The following is a 24,797-nucleotide window of genomic DNA, read 5'->3' on the forward strand; positions in this document are numbered from 1 at the left end:
TCACATACACAGACATATTTATACCAACTCACCGGCCACATTTACCAACTAAAATTCAAGTGGAGATTAAAAATTAAATTTGCTACATGAAAAACAATTCTCTCAGAATTTATTCTTGCTAGAGTCTCTGAATTGAAATATCCTATTAACCCGACAGTATTACGAGACCATCAGAAATTTGACTTATACCCATGTGACTTCTCTCGTGAAAGGGAGTAAGAAATCTTATTTGCGTGCCATTTACATGAACAAACTTAACAAACTTAGGGACTGGAATCATCCCACCTAGTGTTTCTACAGTTGAGTGCCTATGAATTGACACTTCATAAAAAAATGATTTATGAGCGCACAGATACTGTGCCTATATTTAAATTGCACCCTCTCCAGTTCTGAGAAGATTCCATATTTGTCCCATTATTCATTCTTGGCGGAATCGTGCTCCACGCTGGCCTAACCCCTCGCACGCTCAGTGATCTGGGGTAATCTCGGCTTCTGAAGGCACTACCTAAGGCAACCGATATTTCTTCTGCATTGTTTGTTTTTTTTCAGAGACTGCCAGCCTAAAAGCCTGTGTGTTTGGAAATTCAAATCAGCTTCAAATCTTGTTGGAGTCGCTGAGCTCTCATTTTATGTTTGCAGGGAGACTGGGCTCCAAAGCACATTTCATTATTAATAAAAATAAAGGCAGGAGAACACAAATAGCGGCTTGGAGGGAGTGCCACCCGGTCAGAGGCGAGCTCTTTACCTGCCTTTGAAAGACTCTCCTTTCTTTCCCAGGCAGAGTGATCTCTCGGGGACGGGAAGAGCCGACTGTGGATCTGGAAGATAAACAGAAACCTTTCCAATTTGATATTCTTATTTGCCAGGTATATAATCTTCAATAATGTATATTACTATTTTTTTAATCAAGAAATGTCCCTAGAATCTCTCCTTTCTCCCAAGAAAGAACTACTGATTGTAATGAACATACTTATTTCCATTTTCTTCTGTGTTAATTCTGCCAGTGAATAAAAGATGTTTTCTTTTCTTTTTTTCCCTGCTTGTGGTTCTTCTGAGTATAGAAGAAAAGCATTTTTATTTTTATTTAAGTCCTAGTTGACTTCAATATTGTGTTAGTTTCAGGCGTACAGCACAGTGACCCAATTACACATACATACATATATATATATATATTCACATGAGGGGGGGCACGGCAACCCACTCCAGTGTTCTTGCCTGGAGAATCCCCATGGACAGAGGAGCCTGGCAGGCTGCAGTCCATGGGGTCGCAGAGAATTGGACATGACTGAGGGACTAAGAGCAGTGCATATATTCACATGCATGTCTATGTGGACGTGAACTGACTCACTGGAAAAGACCTTGATGCCGGGAAAGATTGAGGGCAGGAGGAAAAGGGGCCGACAGAGGATGAGATGGTTGGATGGCATCACCGACTCGATGGGCATGAGTTTGAGCAAGCTCTGGCAGTTGGTGATGGGCAGGGAGGCCTGGGATGCTGCAGTCCATGGGGTCACAAAGAATAGGACACAACTGAGCAACTGAACTGAATTTATATATATATATATATATATATACACACACACATCTATATATACACACATATCTTTTTTATATATGTATTATATGTATACATAAACATGCATATCTTTTCCAGATTATTTTCCCTTACAGGTTATAACAAAATAATGAGTATAGTTTCCTGTGCTATACAGTAGGTCCTGACTGATTATCTGTTCTATATGTAGTAATGTATATATGTTAATCCCAAACTCTTAGATTATTCCTCCCTGCTTTCCTTTTGGGTGACCATAAGTGGATTTTCTATGTCTTTGAGTCTCTTTCTGCTTTAGAAATAAGTTAATTTTTATGAGTAAGTAAAGGGTGGGTTTCTGATGATTGCAAAATGCACAGGGAGGAGGCAGGGAGGGAGAAAAACTAATCAGCGAACATGGATTTTGCTAGTAGATCAAACAACCACATCTCATATTTCTTTTCTCTCCCAGCATAGTGCTGAACGGGTGTTGAGCTAAAATAGGACATTCAATAAATATTGATAAATTGATTAATCATGAGCCATCAAATTTCAGGAATTAGCCTTCAAGGCCCGATGAAAATACAATTAATGTATACAAAAGCGGTCTGCCGCCTGCAAGCTTGATAATGATGCTGCCTTCTCTGCCAAAAGACAAAGGTGTTTAAGTTTATTCTGTAAGCACCTGGCTGTGAGTCTTTCAGTTCTAGTTTATAAACCTCTAATCAGACTCCAGAGTACCTGCTCCTCATGGGACCTCCCCTCGTGCTCAGCACCCCTCTGAATATCTATTGACCTTTCCCCAAAACTGAAGAATAACTCTTCAAACCACCTCCTGAGTGTGATCATATCCTGAGCCTAAGAGGCTGGAGCCAGCCTCTCATTCTGAACCCAGCTAGGTGCTTAGTCCCAGGGCGGGGTTAAACTTCTCCATGTGTTCACGTCCCTTTTTTGGCCCCTTCACATGCCCAGCATCTGGGCCATCACTTTGAAGACTGCAGACAAGAAGCTGCAGGCAAATGATTCTTTTGGTCCAAGCAGGAGCCTGGCCTCTGAGACTTCACAGCAAAAGGGAAAGATTAGCGCAGGACCCGGACTGCGGCTGGGCCGAGATAGGGAGGATTGAGTAGTTACACAGCATTTTGTGATGCTGTCCAGACCCCTCCTTGAGCCTAACTCGGCCATTGACTATTGTCAATCTGATTATTAATTGTAATAAGCATAAGAAGAACTGCTGATGGTTATTGAGGTTTCACATGGGCTGGTGCTGTGGTCTGTGTTTTCCACACAACATCCCATTGAATTATTACAACTGTTAGAAAGATATATTGCTCTCAGCCCTGCTATGGCAGCTGAGAAAGCCATAGCTAAGGTCCCCCACCGGGTACCTGATGACACAGCCAGGATTCAGACCAGGCTCGTCAGACCCAAAGCATTTAGAGCTTTTAGCCAGCGTGTTCCAAATAATGCTAGTGTTATAATTCGAAAAGACAGACGCATCCCAATGTTCAGAGCAACACTGTTCACAATAGCCAAGACAGGAAAGCAATCTAAGTGCCCATTGACAGACGAATGGATAAAGAAGATGTGGTTCCTTTCTTTTTAATGGAATACATTAGCCATAAAAAAGAAAGAAGTAACGCCATTCTGCAGCAACATGGATGGGCCTAGAGATGATCACACTGAATGAAGTAAGTCAGACAGAGAAATACAGTACAATATTGCTTATACATGAAATCTGAAAAGGGCTATACAAATGAACTTCTTTATAAAACAGAAATAGACTCACAGACATAGAAAACAAACTATGGTTACCAAAGGGGAAGTGGGAAGGAATAAATTAGGATTTGGGATTAATAGATACAGTATATTGTATATAAAATAGATAACTGATAAGGATCTACTGTATAGCACAGGGAGCGCTACTCAGTACCTTGTAATAACCTGTAATGGAAGAGAATCTAAAAAAGTATGGATATATATGTGTACATATATATACACACATACATAGAATTGAATCACTTTGGTGCATACCTGAAGCCAACACAATACTGCAAATCAACTGTATTTCAATAAAAAAATTTTCAAAATAAAAAAAAATTTAAATTTTTAAAACAAAAAGAAATACTGTTATTGTGATTATTACAGAGTATTATTATTTGGCTATTTGACTGTATCTGGCTGTGCTTATATAACCGTCATATTTGCATATGTCCTTTTCTCAGACTTCGCATAGACATGTCATACGAAACACACAAGAAAACTTTTTAGAAAGGAGATAAAAGTGCAGCACAGTAGACACGAGGATGGAAAGTCATTTAAAGCCCAAGCAGAAGAATTGAGCTCCCTCTCCACCGCTTCAAACACACCAGTCCCGTGGTCTGGAAGGGGGAGGGGTGCAGAGCAACTCTGGTCCTGCAGAGATTTTAAGCTTCCTCTCTCCAGCATCATTGTCTCATATGGTTCTCTTAAGAAACAGCTTTCTGTGTATTTTTGAAAGTAACTCCATCAAATCTTGTAAGTCTTGCTACCCTAAGACCTGACTCAGAATCAGGTCTGCCCAGCAAGCCCCCTGTGTACCATGTGACCCTGATCGAGAGCCCAGCCCCACAGTCTGTGGAGTTACAACTGAAGTGTGCTGGTTCCGACCCAGCATAACCTCTCTCTCCCCGGTCTAAGTGGCTGGCAATAGACAACAAGCTGGCTCAGCCATACAGCCCTCTGTAAATGCCTGGCTTCTCCGAAGTCTGAAACTTCCTTGCACAGACTCGGGCATTACAAACCCCAAAATTCCCAATAGCAGGGTGATTCAGGAACCTCAGTCATCATTGGACCCCAGGTCTCAGTCCACCAGCAATGTCCTGGACACACGCGGCTTTGGCTACACTCTCCAAGGGTTGCTCTTTGAAATCCCTTCATACAGAAGGCAGCACTTTCCAGTGCCCTTAGGACAGAGCATCAGAAGAACCCTCTGTGGTCCACCACCGCTGGTCTCTGCATCACTGAACACCTCTCTCCTGGCCAGGCAAGCCGTGTGAGCTTCCCTCCTTCCCCTGAATCAAATCCTCTCCTGCATCACGGGTCCTTCCCCCCTGTCCTTCCATCTGCAAAGCGTAGTCTTTCCCTGGTCCTCTCCTCTGGAATCCTGTTCACATGACCTGCTCATGTGTCACTCCAGACATAGCTCTGAAAACTCGGTTTCTGATCTGCAAGCTCTTGCAGGAGCATCCTTTTCCTTCAGAGCACTTGGCTTGCTTTGTAAGCACACATCGACTTCTGTGAATCCCCAACCGACACCTGCTTCTACCCTAGACTCTAAGCCCTCTGAGAATAAAATTATGTTTCCCTCACTTGCCGATGTATTCTTAGCTCCTAGTATAGGGACAGACACAAAGTGGGTTCTCAATAAGTGTTTATTTTACAAAAGGATAGAAGAACTAATCAATCAGTTAATTAGCACAAGTAAAGCTTCTTCTCTAAGTTAAGCTGCACAGAAGCCTTTAGAGACCACTGCCCCGTCTCCTCAGAGCTCGTGTGCCATCAAGGGTCCCCCTTGTCCTCTTCAGTTTCAATTTTGGCCCTCCTCAACACTTTTAACCACACCCAAACTTTGCTTTTTTATTTTATTTTGTAATTGAAGTACAGTTGATTTACAACATAGCGTAAGATTCAGGAGCATAGCAGAGTGATTCAGTTATACGTTGTGTGTGTGTGTGTGTACGTGTATATTGTTTCGTCACTAAATCGTGTCCAGCTCTTCTGTGGCCCCGTGGACTGTAGCCCACCAGGCTCCTCTGTCCATGGAATTTCTCAGTCAAGGATACTAGAGTGGGTTGCCATTTCCTTCTCCAGGGGGTCTTCTCAACTCAGGGGTCAAACCCGTGTCTCCTGCATTGCCAGGCGGATTCCTTGCCACTGAGCCACAGGGAGGTCCATATGTATATATATACATGGGCTTCTCAGTAGTGTTAGTCGTTCAGTCATGCCCGACTCCTTGCGACCCCGTGGACTGTAGCTCACCAGGCTCCTCTGTCCATGGAGTTTTCCAGGCAAGAACACTGGAGTGGGTTGCCATTTCCTTCTCCAGGGGCTTCCCTGTGGCTACATATATGTGTGTGTGTGTGTTCTTTTATCACATTCTTTTCCATTATGGTTTATTATACAGCATTGAATATAGTTCCCTGCACCATACAGCAGGACCCTGCAGTGTACCCCTTTTACATACAGTAGTTTGCGATCCCAGCCCCTAATTTACCCCTCCCCCACTCCTTTCCCCTTTGGTAGCCATCAGTTTGTTTTCTATGTCTGTGAATCTGTTTCTCTTTTGTAAATGAGCTCATTTGTCTCGTATTTTAGATTCCTCCAAAATCCGTCTCAGTTGAAGAATGAAACCAAAAATCTCCCTCCAGAAACATGCTACCTTTCTCCTTTCCCCTTTCCGCTCGCCCCAAGCCGTGTTGAAGCAGACGGCCACACTCTCCATCCCGCTGGAGGCCTCAGTCCAGCACCACCTGGCCTCAGCCACCCCGACCTAAGACCCTGGAACCTGAGGCTGAGCTCCCCCGGCCCGGGCCAGCCGGCTGCAGTAGACGTCCTGTACCCCCGCCCTGGGCAGGTATGATTCCTGCACATCTTCAAAGCGCGTCTCTGCCTCCCTCTCTTCAGCACCATCTCCTCCACCCTCTCCCCACCACCTCCACGGAAGTCTCAGAATTCTTGCCAAGATCACAATGTCCCAGCAACCTTCTCCCTCCCCAGTATCATCAGTCATGGAATAAAGCAAATTTGGTTATGTCCCTCCGCAGCTTAAAACCCTCAGATTCCTAATGAATTCAAAATAGAATTCAGTTCAGCTCAGTTCAGTCGCTCAGTCATATCTGACTCTTTGCGACCCCATGAACCGCAGCACTCCAGGCCTCCCTGTCACATCACCAACTCCCAGAATCCACCCAAACCCATGTCCAATGAGTCGGTGATGCCATCCAACCATCTCATCCTCTGTCGTCCCCTTCTCCGCCTGCCCTCAGTCTTTCCCAGCATCAGGGTCTTTTCCAATGAGTCAGCTCTTCACATCAGGTGGCCAAAGTATTGGATACTTTGGATTATAGAATTGGGGGGGATAGATTGAGAGTTTGGGATTAAAACATAAACACTACTATATATAAAATAGATAACCAGCAAGGATAGCACAAGAAACTATATTCAATATCTTGTAATAATCTATAATGGAAGAGAATATAGAAAAAGAATGCATATATTTATACGTGTGTGTTTAACTGAATCATTTTGCTATATACCTGAAACTAGCACAACATTATAAATCAACTATATTTTCAATAAAAAGAAAAAAATATATGTATATATATACATATAGTTAAAGTCACACTCACAGAAGACATTTCTGCAGTGTGATTCATCATGACAGAACACTGGGACGCAACTAAAATATCCTACAGCAGGGGCTGGCTCTATAGCTCAGAGCACATATGTTAATGTGTCCGTTAACATTATAACAATGCTCAAAATCCATACTACAGACTCCATACCTGCAGACTTAACAATGTATCATGGCGACCTTGAATGTTATGCCAATTTGGATATTATTTCCTAAGTGTTGGGGAGGCTTTGGTGATTTCTGAACAAGGAGAGTCAGCGCCTTATGTTCATTTCTGTGTTAAAGTCTAGCCTTGTGTACACATTACATTACAGCCTTGCCTCTGGATCCTTGACGCATAAGCTGAAATCACCTATTGTCTATGTAAGATGCAATGTTTTGTGATTTATTTTACCAAGTCTAACATGCTTATTTTTTTATTTTAATTCTCTTTATTGTGGTTAAACCCACCCCATACAAAATTTACCATCATAACCATTCTTAAGTGTACAGTTTACTGGTGTTAAATACATTCACATTGTTGTACGACCATCACCAACACTTATCTCCACGATTCTCTTAATCTTATAAAGCTGAAACTCTATACCCATTTAAACAATAACTGACCCTTCCCCCAGCCTGTGGCAACCTCTTTCTGTCTGCACGACTAGGCTCAGTACCCCATGCAAGTGGAATCATATAGTATTTGTCCTTTTGTGACCTGATTATCTCACTCAGCTTAATGTCCGCAAGGTCCATGTTGAACACTGTGTCAAAACTTTCCTCTTTTTTAAATTGATTTTATTGGAGTATAGTTGATATGTGTATAACTGGTTCCCTTTGCTATCACCAGTTATACATACACATAGATCCATTCTTTTTTAGACTCTTTTCCCATATAGGTCATTACAGAGTATCAAGTAAGCTTATTAGTTATCTATTTTATATACAGTAGTGTGTATATATCAACCCCTATTTCCCAATTTATCCCTCCCTTGCTTCCCCCTTGGTAACCACAAGCTTGCCCTTCTTTTATAAGACTGAATGATACTCCATTGTACATAAACACTACATTTTGCTTGCTCATTCATCTGTCAACAGACACACTTTAGTTGCTTCCATGTTTTAACTACTATGAATAATGCTGGACAAATATCTCTTTGAGATTTTGCTTTCAGTTCTTTTTGATATGTACCCAGGGGTGGAATTGCTGAATCATATGACAATTCTATTTTTAATTTTTGAGGAACAAACATTCTGTTGTTTGCAGAGTCTGTACCGTTTGCACTCCCATCAACAATGCACAAGCATTTTAATGTCTCCCACACACTCACCAACAATTATTATTTTCGGGTTTTTTTCCCCCATAGTACCACTCAAATAGGTGTGAAGTAGTATCTCACTGCAGTTTTTATTTGCTTTCTCCCTAATGATTATTAATGCTCAGCCGTCTTTTCTTGTGCTTATTGGCCATTTAGATGTCTTCTTTGGAGAAATCCTTATCCAAGTCTTTGCCCATATTTGAACTGATTGTTTACTTGTTCTTGAGTTTTAAGTGTTCTCTACATATTCTGGATATTATTCTCTCATCAGACACACGATTTACAAATATTTTCTCCCATTCTGCGGGTTGCCCTTTTACTATGTTGATATCATCCTTCAATGCACAAAATTTCAAAGTCTTCATAAAGCCCAATTTCCTATTTCTTCTTTTGTTAATTATGCTTTTTGGAGGTATGTTCAAGAAATTATTGCTAAAGCCCATGTCTTAAAGGTCTCGCCCTATGTTTTCCTCTAAGAGTTTTATGGTTTTAGCTCTTTGACCCATTTTGAGTTAAGTTTTATACATGGTGTCAGATAAGGATCCAACAGGACTAATCATTGAGTGATTCCTCACTCAGTCCATTCAAGACTTTATCTCCTTTAGGTCTTTGAAGCCAACAGTGTGTTATTTAGTGAACGGCAAGAGTAATTTATCAAAGACACCCAATAGGGGGAAAGATTCAGGGTCTCTTTGTCACCTCTGTTCCCAGAGGCTGCTGAGCCTGCTTCAAGCCCGGGGTCACAGGTGGAGCTGCCACTGAGGGTTCATTGCACACCAGGCAATTAACTCATTGGATCCTAAGACAGCTTGGTGAGAGAAATATAATTACTATTTCAACTTGCAGAGGTGGAAATTAAGGCACACAAAGGGGAAGTAAATTGCCCAAAGTCACACACACTGAGTAATCAAGTGAAGAAGCCCAGCAATTAGAATGACTCCTTGGAAGTAAAAAACTATGACTGCATTAAAAAATCATGATATCTCACAATCATAGGAAATGCTGCAGTTTGCAAATCTCCTTCATACACATCACCTCATCTGGGCTCTCCAAAGTCCCTGAGAAGCGGCCAGAACACACACAGGTGCTTTTTTATGCAGCGAGATCAAGACCCAGAGAGAGGAAGAGACATGAGTGCCCACGAGCGGGACTGTGGTGGCTCTGGCACCTACCACGGCCCCTCTGAGCCTGGTCTGGAGTTCTTCCACATTGTCTCACCACCTGCCTCCTTACAGAGTCCAACCCACCAGCAGAAATTCTGGGGTCACACCAGCTAGGATACTGATCACACTGACCACAAATAGACCTATGAATTCCCTTATGAGCCTGAAGTTGATTTGAACATCGTGGGTACAATAATACTGGAGACTTCCACTTGTATAAGACTAAATACTCGGGACTTCCCTGGTGGTCTAGTGGCTAAGACTCTGTGCTCCCAATGCAGGGGGCCAGGGTTCAATCCCTGGTCAGGGAACTTGATCCCACATGCTGCAGCTAAGGCCGGGAACAGCCAAATAAATAAATAAAATAAATAAATATTTAAAAAAAAAAAAAAAGACTAAATACTCTACAAAACAACTTCCACGTTTTCTCACTCACTCCTCCAAAGTCCTACCATAATATCTGTGTTCTAAGGAACAAATATATTACTGTCTTTTGCTGGATTTGCAGTTTACTGACTTTCCCTTCAAGACATTGGGGTACTCACTATGAACCCATAATCCCTGATGTGCAATTCTAAAATCCCTAAAGATCTGAAATCTGAGACTTTTTCTCTCGAGTTTGTAGAAAACTTATCTTGACAGCAAAACCTTACCTGAACTAACCTGGGGCTATTTATAATATTAATTTATTCCATTTAATGTGAATATTCATATATTTTTATTGGTGAAACATGAGTGAGTTTAGTTATGGGGTGCTACTCAGATTCCATTGGGAATTTTATGCAGGATCATCTTTCTGAAATAAAATTGAAAAGTCATTGTTGACTTACATTTGTTCCCAAGAGTTTTGGGTGGAGAAAACTGTGGATGGGTTCCACAGACATTTAACAAACTTACAGTCCCTGGGATAGTGTTTTCCAAATACTCCTCATGCAGTTTCCACAAGACATATGTTATCTCTGCTTATATTAGATATGAACTCTGGGGTGTGGAAAGATTTGGTAATTCAAGGAGCTACTAAATGCCAGATTCAAAACAACTAGAATGTCATGTTCTCAGCATTCCCCACAGAAGCGTGTGTGTGTGTTTGTGTGTGTGTGTGTAAAGGTGGGGAGGTAGTTAGAGATGATTTATGGGTTTTCTGAAGCATTGAGCAACTAAAACAGAGACTGAAACTTCATAGATCCCAAGAAAGAAGACAGAGGAGAAAACAGGAGTTTCTAGGCCTACATAGAACCCCGGCTCCGCTTTGCCTCTTCTGGACACCTGCCAGCCTGGCAGAGAAAACACAGGAGAGATTCTGAAGCTACTTATATCCCAAGTTGTCAAATATCATGGGTGGACCAGGATATCCTAAGATATCCTATCTTAGGATAAAGATGGGATACTTTTATCCTATCTACTTTTTAGGATAAAGGTAAACATTGGTTGGAGTCTACCAACAGAAAAGTAAAAAAGAGGACCATTTCTTCTCAGCATCCCAGTGCCTTCTCCTGAGGATGTGGGAAGTCCCACTAAAGGGCAGGTAACAAGCACGAGATGTGGATGGTTCCAGGCTGGACCACCAATGGGTTAATCGAACCTCTTTGGGGTCTAGCGTGCACTCTTCATGGCTAATTTAGACATGATTGATCTTCGCCAGCATTGCGTGTTTGTATTCAATCTTCTGAACTCTCTTCTGCAACAATAATTAATGTTGGAGCAGTGTATGGATCAACAGTGTGTCTTCTGGTTAATGCAACCCTGCACCTGTAATAACTCAAAACTGAGATTTATCACTCTGCCACGATTCCCTCTTCATGCTTCATCTCTTCGTGTTTACATCTGGTTTAACTTTTTCTAATCTAAAATAAATCAGCATGAAAAGCATTAGATTTTTCATTTAGATTCTCAATTGCCTTTTATTATCGAGATAATGCCCCTTATCTGGTTGCAAATGGTGGGACCATTCCCTTGTTAAAACCTAAAAAAAAAAAAAAAGATGCTATAGTTCAACCTCGGCATCTCTCCTTGCTTCTCCTTCACTTTGGTTTTTCAAGGGTGGTGTCTGGAGGAGGGATTCTGGCTTGAAAATGAGACAAATCAGGATGTAAGGAGGGTAGATCACTTCAATCGTTCTTCCTCTTGTGAGACTCATGCAGGAAGAAGGCCTCCCCTGGCTGCCTAATGAGAAGTGGGCTTCAGCGAGTTCACTCTTCATTTTCGCCCCCCGTAATTTTGGCCCCCGTCGGTCTGCAGGGGTAAACAGGGCAGCAATGATGGAGTACTTGGCTGGAGACTTTTACGCAAACGTCAGGCGTGCAGGGAAATTATGGCCATGTTACAGGCACGTTGATCATCAAGTTACAGAGTCAGATTTCGCTGGACTCTTTTGAATATCAGAGAGGTACCTTTCCCTGACTCCTTGAGCTTGCCTTTCAGCACGTTCTACTACGTTATCATGGGCAACGTTTTTCTCCTAACTTTAAAGTGGGAGCCGATGATTCCAGAAACTGAATCCATTCCTTGTACCTGGTGGAAGCTTCTTCTTTCCCTGGTAATTGTTTACTATCACTGTTCACTTTCCCTCAGAGACCCACGCTGCTTGAAACACTTCAGCATCGGACACAACACAGTGACTCCGACTTTGGAAGACCTCAGAAAGTTCTGAGGACCCAGCCACCCACTCAGTCCTGCAGCGTGTCACTCAATTGCTGTCACTTTCCCTCTTTCAAAGAAAAAGAGACAAAGAAGAGGAAGGAAAGGACAAGGTGTTTCCTGTTCTCTGGCTCACCTGTTCCCAGGAACACCTCCCCTGAGCTTGTGGGGAAAGCCCTTCCTATCTCACACTGGTGGCTGCTTTTTTGTGACTTTTTTAGCCAGACTGACAGAAAGCAATCTAAAGGGAGCACTTTTTATAGCTGATTTTCACACCTTTTCAGAATGACTTGGTGAGAAATAGCAGATTAGAGTCCTTCGAGCTTAATAATGAAATAACAATAAGATGCCCTACACAGCAATTAGGGCTTCCCTGGTAGCTCAGCTGGTAAAGAATCCACCTGCAATGCAGGAGACCCTGGTTTGATTCCTGGGTCAGGAAAATCCCCTGGAGGAGGGCATGGCAGCCCACTCCAGTGTTCTTGCCTGGAGAATCCCCATGGACAGAGGAGTCTGGCGGGCTACAATCCATGGGGTCACAAAGGGTCAGACACAACTAAGGGACTAAGCACAGCATGGCACAGCACCCAGCAGTTACCCCGTGCCAAGCACTGCGCTGGATGCTTCCCAGGCGTTATGAGTCTCCATGGCAACTCAGAAGGAAGGTACCACTGTACTGCCAATTGAATGATGTCTAACATTATTGTTAATAACAATATCAATAAAATAATATAATAGACACACAATCATAGGAAACAGACTTATGCTACCAAAAGGGAAAGGGTGGGGAGGGATAAATTAGGACTTTGGGACAAAATAACATACACACACTACTACATCTAAATAGATAACCAATAAGTACCACTGCATAGCACAAGGAACTTTACTCAACATTTTGTAATAACCTATAGGGAAAAGAATCTGAAAAAATAAGCATACATATGTATCACTGTGCTGTACGCCTGAAACTAAGACAATATTGCAAATCAACTATACTTCAATATTTAAACTAATAAATAAAAAATTCTCTTAAAAAACTATAAAATGATAAACAACAAAGCGTTACTGAGCTCTTATGATGAGCCAAGCCCTGCCTCAAATTTCCATCCACCACTTTCTCCAGTCCCCACGAATACCCTAGATTTCTTAACTCCATCCTGTATAGGAATCAGCTGATGCTGAGAAAGGTAAGAGTTCATATATAGTCCAAATTAATAAGGGGCAAGGCCAGGATCATGAGAAACACTGGACTGGAAGAAGCACAAGCTGGAGTCAAGATTGCCGAGAGAAATATCAATAACCTCAGATATGCAGATGACACCACCCTCATGGCAGAAAGTGAAGAGGAACTAAAAAGCCTCTTGATGAAAGTGAAAGAGGAGAGTGAAAAAGTTGGCTTAAAGCTCAACATTCAGAAAACTAAGATCAGGGCATCTGTTCCCCTCACTTCATGGCAAATAGACGCGGAAACAGTAGAAACAGTGTCAGACTTTATTTTTGGGGGCTCCAAAATCACTGCAGATGGTGACTGCAGCCATGAAATTAAGAGACGCTTACTCCTTGGAAGGAAAGTTATGACCAACCTAGATAGCATCTTAAAAAGCAGAGACATTCCTTTGCCAACAAAGGCCTGTCTAGTCAAGCCTATGGTTTTTCCAGTGGTCATGTATGGATGTGAGAGTTGGACTGTGAAGAAAGCTGAGCGCCAAAGAACTGATGCTTTTGAACTGTGGTGTTGGAGAAGACTCTTGAGAGTCCCTTGGACTGCAAGGAGATCCAACCAGTCCACCCTACGGGAGATCAGTCCTGGGTGTTCATTGGAAGGACTGATGCCGAAGCTGAAACTCCAATACTTTAGCCACCTCATGCGAAGAGTTGACTCATTGGAAAAGACCCTGATGCTGGGAAAGATTGAAGGCAGGAGGAGAAGGGGACGACAGAGGATGAGATGGCTGGATGGCATCACCAACTCGATGGACATGAGTTTGGGTAAACTCCGGGAGTTGGTGATGGACAGGGAGGCCTGGCGTGCTGCGGTTCATGGGGTTGCAAAGAGTCAGACATGACTGAGCGACTGAACTGAAGGGCAGGATCAAACTCCAAGTTTACACGAGTCAGGCCCCAAGCCCTCATCCCTCTGATGTCTCAACAGAACATCATTTATTTCATGAAGATGCCAAAGAAACTAACAGAAACTAACCACAGACACAAACAACTGCACACTGTGTGATGTCAGTTACAGAAGGTGCCGACCAGGGAGAAATAAAGTGGCAGAAAGCAGACCCACGGTTGCTAGGGCTGAACTAGGGGGAGGACGTGGAGTGCAAAGGGCACAAGGAACTTTCTGGGTCATGATTGGGAACTGGGTATATAACTGCACACATTTGTCAAAACAAAATGAAGTGCACAGTTATAAAGGTATGAATATTAATGAATGTAAATTATACCTTAATAGGGATGACTTTTTAAAAGATACCATGAATAAGCTCCAATTTATCTTAGAGTTTCAGTTCAACATAGAGTTAGAGAGAAATGACGGGACCTTGACCTCAGGCTTCTCACCACCCAGTTAAAGAGAACTGTCCTGGGCATCTGTAAGCACAAGTTAGGGCAGGACCACCAACCATGGCTCTGGGCCCTCACCTTGAAGGCCATGTGCTGGTTTAGTCTTGCCATCTTGGATTATTTTTTAATTGTTGTATAATATACACAATACTTTTGCCACCTGATGAGAAGAGCTGCCTCATTGGAAAAGACCCTGATGTTGAGAAAGATTGAGGGCAGGAGGAAAAGGGGGTGACAGAGGATGAGATGGCTGGATGGCATCACCGACTCAATGGATGTGAGTTTGAGCAAGGAGACAGTGAAGGACAGGGAAGCCTGGTGTGCTGCAGTCCATGAGGTTATAAAGAGTTGGACACAACTTAGCAACTGAACAACAACAATAAACATAAAATTTGCCACTGGAACTGTCAAAGCCCATGAGATTAAGTATGTTCACCATGTGCAACCATATCCTCTCTCCGTCTCCAGAGCTTTTTCATCTTCACAGGCTGAAACTCTGTCCCCATTAAACAGTGGTTTTCCATCCCCCGTTCCATCCAGTCACTGGCCGCCAGCATTCTGCCTTCTGTCTCTGTGAATGTAACCACTCCAGGGGCCTCAGGGAAGTGAAGTCAAGCAACGTGATGTCCCCCTGTGCCTGCTTGTCTCACTCAGAACAAGGTCCTTGGGTTCAGCCACGGTGCAGGGGGGCCGCTCGCACCAAAGACCACGGGGTCTTCAGACACACACAGCTTTCTGTGTTGACGCAGCCCAACTTCCCCATTTTTTTCTTTCGTGGCCTGTGCTTTGGGTATTGCCATCTTGGTTCTTTAAATACCTTCATCCGTGAACTTGCGCTTTGTGGATAAACCTCGTGGGCGAGTAGATCATGCCTGTGTGCATGCGTGCTGATTTCCTTGCTGCTCCACTCACAGAAGGTGCCCAGGTGCCCCTTGGTCACAGAATTCGGGTGAACCTGCAACGTGTAGGAGTGTGACGAGATCCAAAGTGAATATAAGGTAAGCAAATTACCCTAAGATCAAGTAAGCAGAGGGCAGACAGCCCCCTCTGGAACCAGACTGGCTTCTAATGCAGGAAGATGGCTGTGGGTTTCTGAGAAACACAAATGACCGAGCAACTCTGTTGAGACAGACTGGGACCTGGGACCCTTTGCTGCAGTGCCTGCGCCTGGACAAACATCTCCTCAAGCCACCAACTGCAAAAAAAACTATAAGGGACTGAAATAACTGTGTTGGGGCAAATTATGGACAGTAACATACAAAAAGACCAAAATTCCAATTGCTAGTTTTGAAGTATTTGGTTGCTCAGTCATGTCCGACTCTTTGTGACCCTGTGGACTGTAGCCCACCAGGCTCCTCTGTCCATGGAATTCTCCAGGCAAGAATACTGGAGTGGGTTGCCAACCCTTCTCCAGGGGATCTTCCCAACCCAGGGATTTAACCCATATCTCCTGCATTGCAGGCAGGTTCTTTACTGCCTAAACCACCAGGGAAGTCCTTCTGAAGAGTTAGGAGCAAAAGCAGAGTACTGTGCATGCCAACTACACTGGACACCACGAAAGGCATGGGCAAACCTCCTGGGCCACCCCTCCAGCCTGACCCCTGGGCACACCACTACCCTCACCCCATACAAGGAATCAGCTCACACATCCCCTTAGGAACTGAGCAAGGGGCCCTTATACTTGTTCTCATTTGCCACTGCTGCAGCAGGGGCCCAGTAAAGCCTTGCTTGAATTTCTTGTCTGACCTCGTCCCAATTTCTTTTTTTTTTGAACTTTTTATTTCGTGTTGGAAGTACAGCTAATTAACAAACACATTGTGATAGTTCAGGTGGGCAGAGGAGGCATTCAGCCGTTTATATACATGTGTCCATTCTCCCCCAAACTCCCCTCCCATCCAGGCTGCCCCATAATGCTGAGCGGAGTTCCATGTGCTATAGAGTAAGTCCTTGTTGGTGATCCATCTTAAATACAGCGGTATGTACAGGTCCACCCCAAACCCCCTAACTATCCCTTCATCCCACCCTTAAACTAAACGGGTAGCACTATCATATCTGTTCTTCTTCTGTTACAGCCCTGTACTACCCACACACTTATGTGGAAAAGAATGCCCAGAAGGAAAGGAAGAGATGGGCAACCACAGTCCCCTTTCCTTTCCATCCTTCCTTACTCGTCAGTAAAGTGAAGGAGAGAGTGTTGGTAAAATATGATTATACCAAGGAATGAAATTAAAATCTGAATTGGTTTCTGCAGCGTTTCCATTGTTCTAGTAAGAACACATATATGCATGGGTGAGATTAAAAAATATAAATGATACCATTTTTATTTAATACCAACTATAGTCCATAATTTCACAGATGAGCTCAGTGCTTTAGTGTTTGTGTGTATTTGTATTAAAGCTGGCATCACACAATACAAAGATGAACAGTAAAATTTATGCTGATAATTTAAAATTTTAATTGTTTTTACTTATACTAACATTCAATAACAAATAAAAACCATCACAACAAATCAAGAAAAAGACCACGGAAGAAAGGAAAGAGACATATTTTAGAACCTTAAATGACTATTTTCCCCAGATTTTTTAACATGGGGTCCACTCATTCATTTTGTACTGGTCCCCACAAATGACACAGCTGGACATGAGTGTGGGGCCATTTGTTGTGGAAGTATTGCATAGAATTAGAAAACAATTGCTTCTGGGAAGGAAAGCTATGACAGACCTAGACAGTGTACTAAAAAGCAAAGACATCACCTTGCTGACAAAGGTCCATATAATCAAGGCTATGGTCTTTCCAGCCATCATGTACAGATGTGAGAGTTGGACCATAAAGAAGGCAGAGTGCCAAAGAATTGAAACTTTTGAACTGTTGTGCTGGAGAAGACTCTTGGACTGCAAGGAGATCCAAACAGTCCATCCTAAAGGAAATCAGTTCTGAATATTCATTGGAAGGACTGATGCTGAAGCTGAAACTGCAATACTTTGGCCACCTGATGCGAAGAACTGACTCATCTGAAAAGACCCTGATGCTGGGAAAGATTGAAGGCAGGAGGAGAAGGGGACGACAGAGGATGAGGTGGCTGGATGGCATCACCAACTGGATCAACAAGAGTGTGAGCAAGTTCCAAGAGATGGTGAGGGACAGGGAGGCCTGCTGTGTTGCAGTCCATGGAGTCCCAGTGAGTCAGACACGATGTGGCAAATGAACAACATTGCATGTCTTCAGATTTTTGTTCCCTGTGACTGAGGGCTGGCACAGTGGGACGCACACATTGGGATCACAGCTAAGCTTCCTTCCTGGGTATTACATCAACAGTGAGGTGCAAACTATGACTCTGAGCCCACACATCTCCTGTGTACCCTGAGCCCCTCTTCATGTCCATTAACTGACACATGATCCCTTTCACACACCTAAACCACCACCGCTGAACAGGCTTCCTCTGAAACTATAGAGTGTCACAAAGCAGCTACACTGGAGAAGGCAGCATTGTCCAGAGCTCAGTAGGAGCTGAGCACATTTGTGGCTAAAATCCTGAGTTTCATGAGCTTTCTGTCAATGGAGGGCTGGATCAGAGGCTCTGAGCTCTCCACAGGGTAGGGCCCACCCCCTTGCCCCTGGTTTCAGTGGCTTTCTGGGAAGAGGCTTCTTGTCCTCTGTACAGAATGGCAAGCAATTTGTTGTCTGCTTTAAGAAAATCATGCCCTCATTTTTGTCTTCAGCCCTGTTTGTTTCTCTGATACATTATTATTCCTAAATTCTGGATATTTTCCAAGACACTCCTTTTTGGAGCTGTCTCCAAGTCTTCTCTGGAAGAAGAAGGGATATAAATTAGACTCATGGAGAGGAAATTAAATAATTTCTCTATTTGGAATTTGATTAATGAAAAGGGGAGTAGGACTGACCTCTATTTTGGAGCATCATTTTGGCAAACTAGAGCTGATGTCTGTCTGTCTATTCATCTGTCTGTTGATCAGTAAAAAATGAGTGACTCTGGAAGGGAGCCTAACATACATATCAAATCAGAGGATGCTGTGTTCCATGCCCGACGCCATCAATGATCATTCACTCTGGCCTCAGGTTTTCAGCTAAAACACACTTTGTGCACTTTTGTTCATTCATTCACTCACTCACACACATACTCCACAATGTTTCTTGAAGGCTGACCTGTTGCTAGGGGCATAGTCATGAGCTAGAACAGATTAGGGACTCCTTTTCTTATGATGCTCCTAGATAGAGATTCACACCTGTGTTTCTTCAACGCCAGGATTCCTATGATTTCCCTCTTTGCACAGATACAAAGGTTTTAAATACAGTACGGTAAGCAGAATACTCACATGCCCCAAAAGTTCTCTTTCTTTTGAGTGTGAACAGAATCTGTAAACACTATGGGCTATCCTTGCTACAAATAAATTACGTTATATCACAAAAGGGTCTTGGAGATGCAGTTGAGGTTGTTAACCTGTTGTTGTGGAGCTAACCCAAGGGAAATCATATTAGGTAGACCTGACCTAATCAGATGTATCCTTAAATGAAGTCAATTAGTTCAGTTCAATTCAGTCGCTCAGTCGTGTCCAACTCTTTGCGACCCCATGAACCGCAGCACGCCAGGCCTCCCTGTCCATTACCAACTCCCAGAGTTTACTCAAATTCATGTCCATTGAGTTGGTGATGCCATCCAGCCATCTCATCCTCTGTCGTCCCCTTCTCCTCCTGCCCACAATCCCTCCCAGCATCAGGGTCTTTTCCAATGAGTCAACTCTTCACATGAGGTGGCTAAAGTATTGGAGTTTCAGCTTCGGCATCAGTCCTTCCAATGAACACCCAGGACTGATCTCCCGTAGGGTGGACTGGTTGGATCTCCTTGCAGTCCAAGGGACTCTCAAGAGTCTTCTCCAACACCACAGTTCAAAAGCATCAGTTCTTTGGCGCTCAGCTTTCTTCACAGTCCAACTCTCACATCCATACATGACCACTGGAAAAACCATAGGCTTGACTAGACAGGCCTTTGTTGGCAAAGGAATGTCTCTGCTTTTTAAGATGCTATCTAGGTTGGTCATAACTTTCCTTCTAAGGAGTAAGCGTCTTTTAATTTCATGGCTGCAGTCACCATCTGCAGTGATTTTGGAGCCCCCAAAAATAAAGTCTGACACTCTTTCCACTGTCTCCCCATCTATTTGCCATGCAGTAATGGGACCAGATGCCCTGATCTTAGTTTTCTGAATGTTGAGCTTTAAACCAGTTTTTTAACTCTCCTCTTTCACTTTCATCAAGAGGCTTTTTAGTTCCTCTTCACTTTCTGCCATGAGGGTGGTGTCATCTGCATATCTGAGGTGACTGATATCTCTCCTGGCAATCTTGACTCCAGCGTGTGCTTCTTCAAGCCCAGAGTTTCTCATGATGTACTCTGCATATAAGTTAAATAAGCAGGGTGACAATATACAGCCTTGACATACTCCTTTTCCTATTTGGAACCAGTCTGTTGTTCCATGTCCAGTTCTAACTGTTGCTTCCTGACCTGCATACAGGTTTCTCAAGAGGCAGGTCAGGTGGTCTGGTATTCCCATCTCTTGCAGAATTTCCCACAGTTTACTGTGATCCACACAGTCAAAGGCTTTGGCATAGTCAATGAAGCAGAAATAGATGTTTTTCTGGAACTCTCTTGCTTTTTCGATGATCCAGCGGATGTTGGCAATTTGATCTCTGGTTCCTCTGCCTTTTCTAAAACCAGCTTGAACATCTAGAAGTTCATGGTTCATGTATTGTTGAAGCCTGGTTTGGAGAATTTTGAGCATTACTTTACCAGCGTGTGAGATGAGTGCAATTGTGCGGTAGTTTGAGCATTCTTTGGGATGGCCTTTTGTTGGGATTGGAATGAAAACTGACCTTTTCCAGTCCTGTGGCTACTGTTGAGTTTTCCAAATTTTCTGGCATATTGAGTGCAGCACTTTCACAGCATCACCTTTCAGGATTTGAAATAGCTCAACTAGAATTCCCTCACCTCCACTAGCTTTGTTTGTAGTGATGCTTTCTAAGGCCCACTTGACTTCACATTCAAGGATGTCTGGCTCTAGGTGAGTGATCACACCATCGTGATTATCTGGGTCATGAAGATCTTTTTTGTACAGTTCTTCTGTGTATTCTTGCCACCTCTCCTTAATGTCTTCTGCTTCTGTTAGGTCCATACCATTTCTGTCCTTTATCGAACCCGTCTTTGCCTGAAATGTTCCCTTAGTATCTCTACTTTTCTTGAAGAGATCTCTAGTCTTTCCCATTCTGTTGTTTTCCTCTATTTCTTTGCGTTGAATGCTGAGGAAGGCTTTCTTATCTCTCCTGGCTATTCTTTGGAACTCTGCATTCAAATGGGAATATCTTTCCCTTTCTCCTTTGCTTTTCGCTTCTCTTCTATATCTTTCCCTTTCTCCTTTGCTTTTCGCTTCTCTTCTTTTCACAGCTATTTGTAAGGCCTTCTCAGACAGCCATTTTGCTTTTTTGCATTTCTTTTCCATGGGGATGGTCTAAATCCCTGTCTCCTGTACAATGTCACGAACCTCCGTCCATAGTTCATCTGGCACTCTGTCTATCAGATCTAGTCCCTTAAATCTATTTCTCACTTCCACTGTATAATCATAAGGGATTTGATTTAGGTCATACCTGAATGGTTTAGTGGTTTGCCCTACTTTCTTCAATTTAAGTCTGAATTTGGCAATAAGGAGTTCATGATCTGAGCCACAGTCAGCTCCCAGTCTTGTTTTTGCTGACCGTATAGAGCTTCTCCATCTTTGGCTGCAAAGAATATAATCAATCTGATTTTGGTGTTGACCATCTGATGATGTATGTACATGTGTAGTCTTCTCTTGTGTTGTTGAAAGAGGGTGTTTGCTATGACTAGTGCGTTCTCTTGGCAAAACTCTATTAGCCTTTGCCCTGCTTCATTCCATACTCCAAGGCCAAATTTGCCTGTTACTCCAGGTGTTTCTTGACTTCCTACTTTTGCATTGCAAATTGAAGTCAGGGGGATTCAAAGCAGCAGAGACTGTTCTTCTGACCTTGAGGAAGCAAACAAACATGCTATGAACTGCCTATGGCCAGAACCACATGACAAGGCCTGAGGACAACTTCAGGGAGCTGAGTGTGCCAACCAAGACCCATCAAGACAATAGGGACTTCAGTCCTACAGCCACAAGGAGTTGAATTCTGTCAGTAACCAGGGATCTTGGAAGAGGCCTCTGAGCTACAGACATGATCACAGCCTCATCTGACACTTTGATTCAGCCTGGAAAGACCCTAAGCAGAGGGACCAAAACTATAAAATAATAAACAGGTATTGTTTTAAGGTACTAAGTATGTAACCATTTGCTTTGCAGCAGTAGAAGAATAACACAGATAGTATCTGCCCAGATTGTTTGAGACAGGAATACTAGACCACCTTACCTGCCTCCTGAGAAATCTGTATGGAGGTCAAGAAGCAACAGTTAGAACCAGACATGGAACAACAGACTGGTTCCAAATTGGGAAAGGAGTACATCAAAGCTGTATATTGTTACCCAGCTTATTTAACTTATATGCAGAGTACATCATGTGAAATGCTGGGCTGGATGAAACACAAGCTGGAATCAAAATTGCTGGGAGAAATATCAATAACCTTAGATATGCAGATGACACCATCCTTATAGAAGAAAGCATAGAGAAACTAAAGGGCCTCTTGATGAAGGCAAAAGAGCAGAGTGAAAAAGCTGGCTTAAAACTCAACATTCAAAAAATGAAGATCATGGGGAAACAATGCAAACAGTGACAGACTTTATTTTCTTGGGTTTCAAAATCACTGCAGATGGTGACTGCAGCCATGAAATTAAAAGATGCTCCTTGGAAGAAAAGCAGTGATGAACCTAGACAGCATATTAAAAAACAGAGACATTACTTGGCTGCCTAAGATCTGTCTAGTCAAATGGTTTTTCCAGTAGTCATGTATGGATGTGAGAGTTTTACCATAAAGAAGGCTGAGCACCAAAGAATTGACACTTTTGAATTGTGGTGTTGGAAAGACTCTTGAGAGTCCCTTGGATATCAAGGAGATCAAACCAGTCAATCCTAAAGGAAATAAATCCTGAATATTCATTGGAAGGATTTATGCTGAAGCTGAAATTCCAATACTTTGGCCACCTGATGTGAAGAACTGACTGTTTAGAAAAGACCCTCATGCTGGGAATGACTGAAGGTGGGGGGAGAAGGGAACAACAGAGGATGAGATGGTTGGATGGCATCACCAACTCAATGGATAGGAGTTTGAGTAAGCTCCAGGAGTTGGTGATAGACAGGGAAATCTGGTATGCAGCAGTCCATGGGGTCACAAAGAATCAGACACAACTGTGTGACTGAAAAGAGCTGAATAGCCAATCAGAGCTGAAACGACATATGATCCTACATGGAATTGGTATTATCTCTATCATACATAAATAAACAATTTCCTCAGCTAACTTATACAGAGCACAAGGAAACAAAGAAACAACTTCCTTGGACTGAAGAACGCTGACTGATAATGCTGCAGACCACCATGTTGGAAACACTGAAATATATTCTATTTCACATGACATGGGCCAATCTTGCTGATCTGGCCACTGCCAAGTATACCTGGCCTATATAAGATACACATGACAAGCCATGCTTTGACATAAGTTCCACTACATTATGAAAACTTTTAGCCACTATTTCTTCAAAACTTTTCCCTACCCTCACCCCATACCTATTCTTTCTAAGATTCTAATTATATGGGTCTTGGATGTTTTGATATTAATCCCTCTCTTTTTTCTCCTTTGTGTTCAATCAGAAATTTCACTGATCTTTTCTTCTATAGAATCCAATTTCCTGTTAATACCACCTAGTAAAACTTCCATTTCAGATAGTATTAAAGAATCACTTTATTTTCTTCTCTATAAGTTCTATTTAGTTTATTTTTATGTTAACTATTTTTCTTACCATTTATGTAATATCTGCCCTTAAATCCTTAAATTTAGAGGGGTAGTTAATATATTTATAGTGGTTACAAGAGCTTTTTAAAAAGTCCTTGCTTGCTATTCCATCATCTCTCCATCCGTTTAGGGATCTGCTTCTATTAATCATAATTTCCCCTGGTTAAATCATACTTTCCTGCTTCTTTGAATACATAGAAAACTTTATCTGAATGCCAGATATTCTTTAAATTTTTTATTATTACTTGATGGATTTTGTTGTAATCTTTTAAAGAGTGTTGAACTTTGTTCTGGCAGGCAGTTAAACAGCTTGTGAAACAGCTTGATTCTTTTAAGACTGTTTTAAGTTGTTATAGGATGGACCTGGAATGGGGCTTCCCAAGTGGCAGAAGTGATAAAGGAACCTGCCTGCCAATGCAGGAGATGTAAGAGATGCGGATTCCATCCCTAGGTCAGAAAGATCCCCTGGAGGAAGGCATGGCAACCCACTCCAGTATTCTTGCCTGGAGAATTCCATGGACAGAGGAGCCTGAAGGGCTACAGTCCATGGGGCCACAGAAAGTTGGACCCAACTGAAGTGACTGAGTACACACAGACCTAGAAACAGCCTTTCCTCTAGGGCTGATTTAGCAGACTTCTAAGGCAGGGCCCTTACTGAACCTCCACTGAACTTGCCACACACTCAGGGAGGTCTCTGAATTCTGGGTGGCTGGGAACGTCCATGACCCGTGGCCCTGAGTGAGCTCTGAGCACGGTTCATCTGGTAGCATCCCAGGACATTCTTTCCTTGCCAGTTGTTCTTTGGCCTTGTGGAATTTCACAGCACAGATTGGTCCTCAGCCACAAACTCAAGGGAACCCAAAGGAAATTTCAGGAGCTCTCTCTCCGCCTGGCTCCGTTCTTTCAGCAATTCCTGCAAATTCTAGCTGCAATTCAAGAGATGACTGGGTTTTGTTTAGGTTCTGCCTGACTGTGCCTAGAAATTGCCATCCCATCCACCTGAAGCGTCTTCCTTTTCTCCGTTCTTATCCCAGATTCTCCTGCTCCCTTTGGGTCACGGGAAACTCGCACTCTTCTGTGAAGAACGTGCCCAAAGCACTCTCTCCCATGCGGTCTCATGCAGTTCTCTGGTCTATGGGTCCATGTAGACCCCAGACTCGGCACCGACTGCTGCCTCCCTGAACAGAGGACGAGAAGGGACAGGAGCGCTGCCGTCCGGACCTCTGTGTCCCCAGCACC

General features: G+C 43.0%; 1 protein-coding gene across 2 annotated transcripts in view; it reads right to left on the minus strand.

Annotated features, from left to right (window-relative positions):
- The window catches only part of C15H10orf90 (chromosome 15 C10orf90 homolog), a 247,423-nt gene that overhangs the window by 212,212 nt on the left and 10,414 nt on the right, over positions 1–24,797 (minus strand). For both annotated transcript variants that reach the window (XM_061163190.1, XM_061163189.1), the window contains exon 2: positions 746–818. In XM_061163190.1, coding sequence (XP_061019173.1) covers positions 746–818 — 73 coding nt within the window. The remainder of the gene's footprint in view (positions 1–745; positions 819–24,797) is intronic.

The sequence above is a fragment of the Dama dama genome, chromosome 15 (assembly GCF_033118175.1).
Source record: "Dama dama isolate Ldn47 chromosome 15, ASM3311817v1, whole genome shotgun sequence".
Classification (NCBI taxonomy): domain Eukaryota; kingdom Metazoa; phylum Chordata; class Mammalia; order Artiodactyla; family Cervidae; genus Dama; species Dama dama.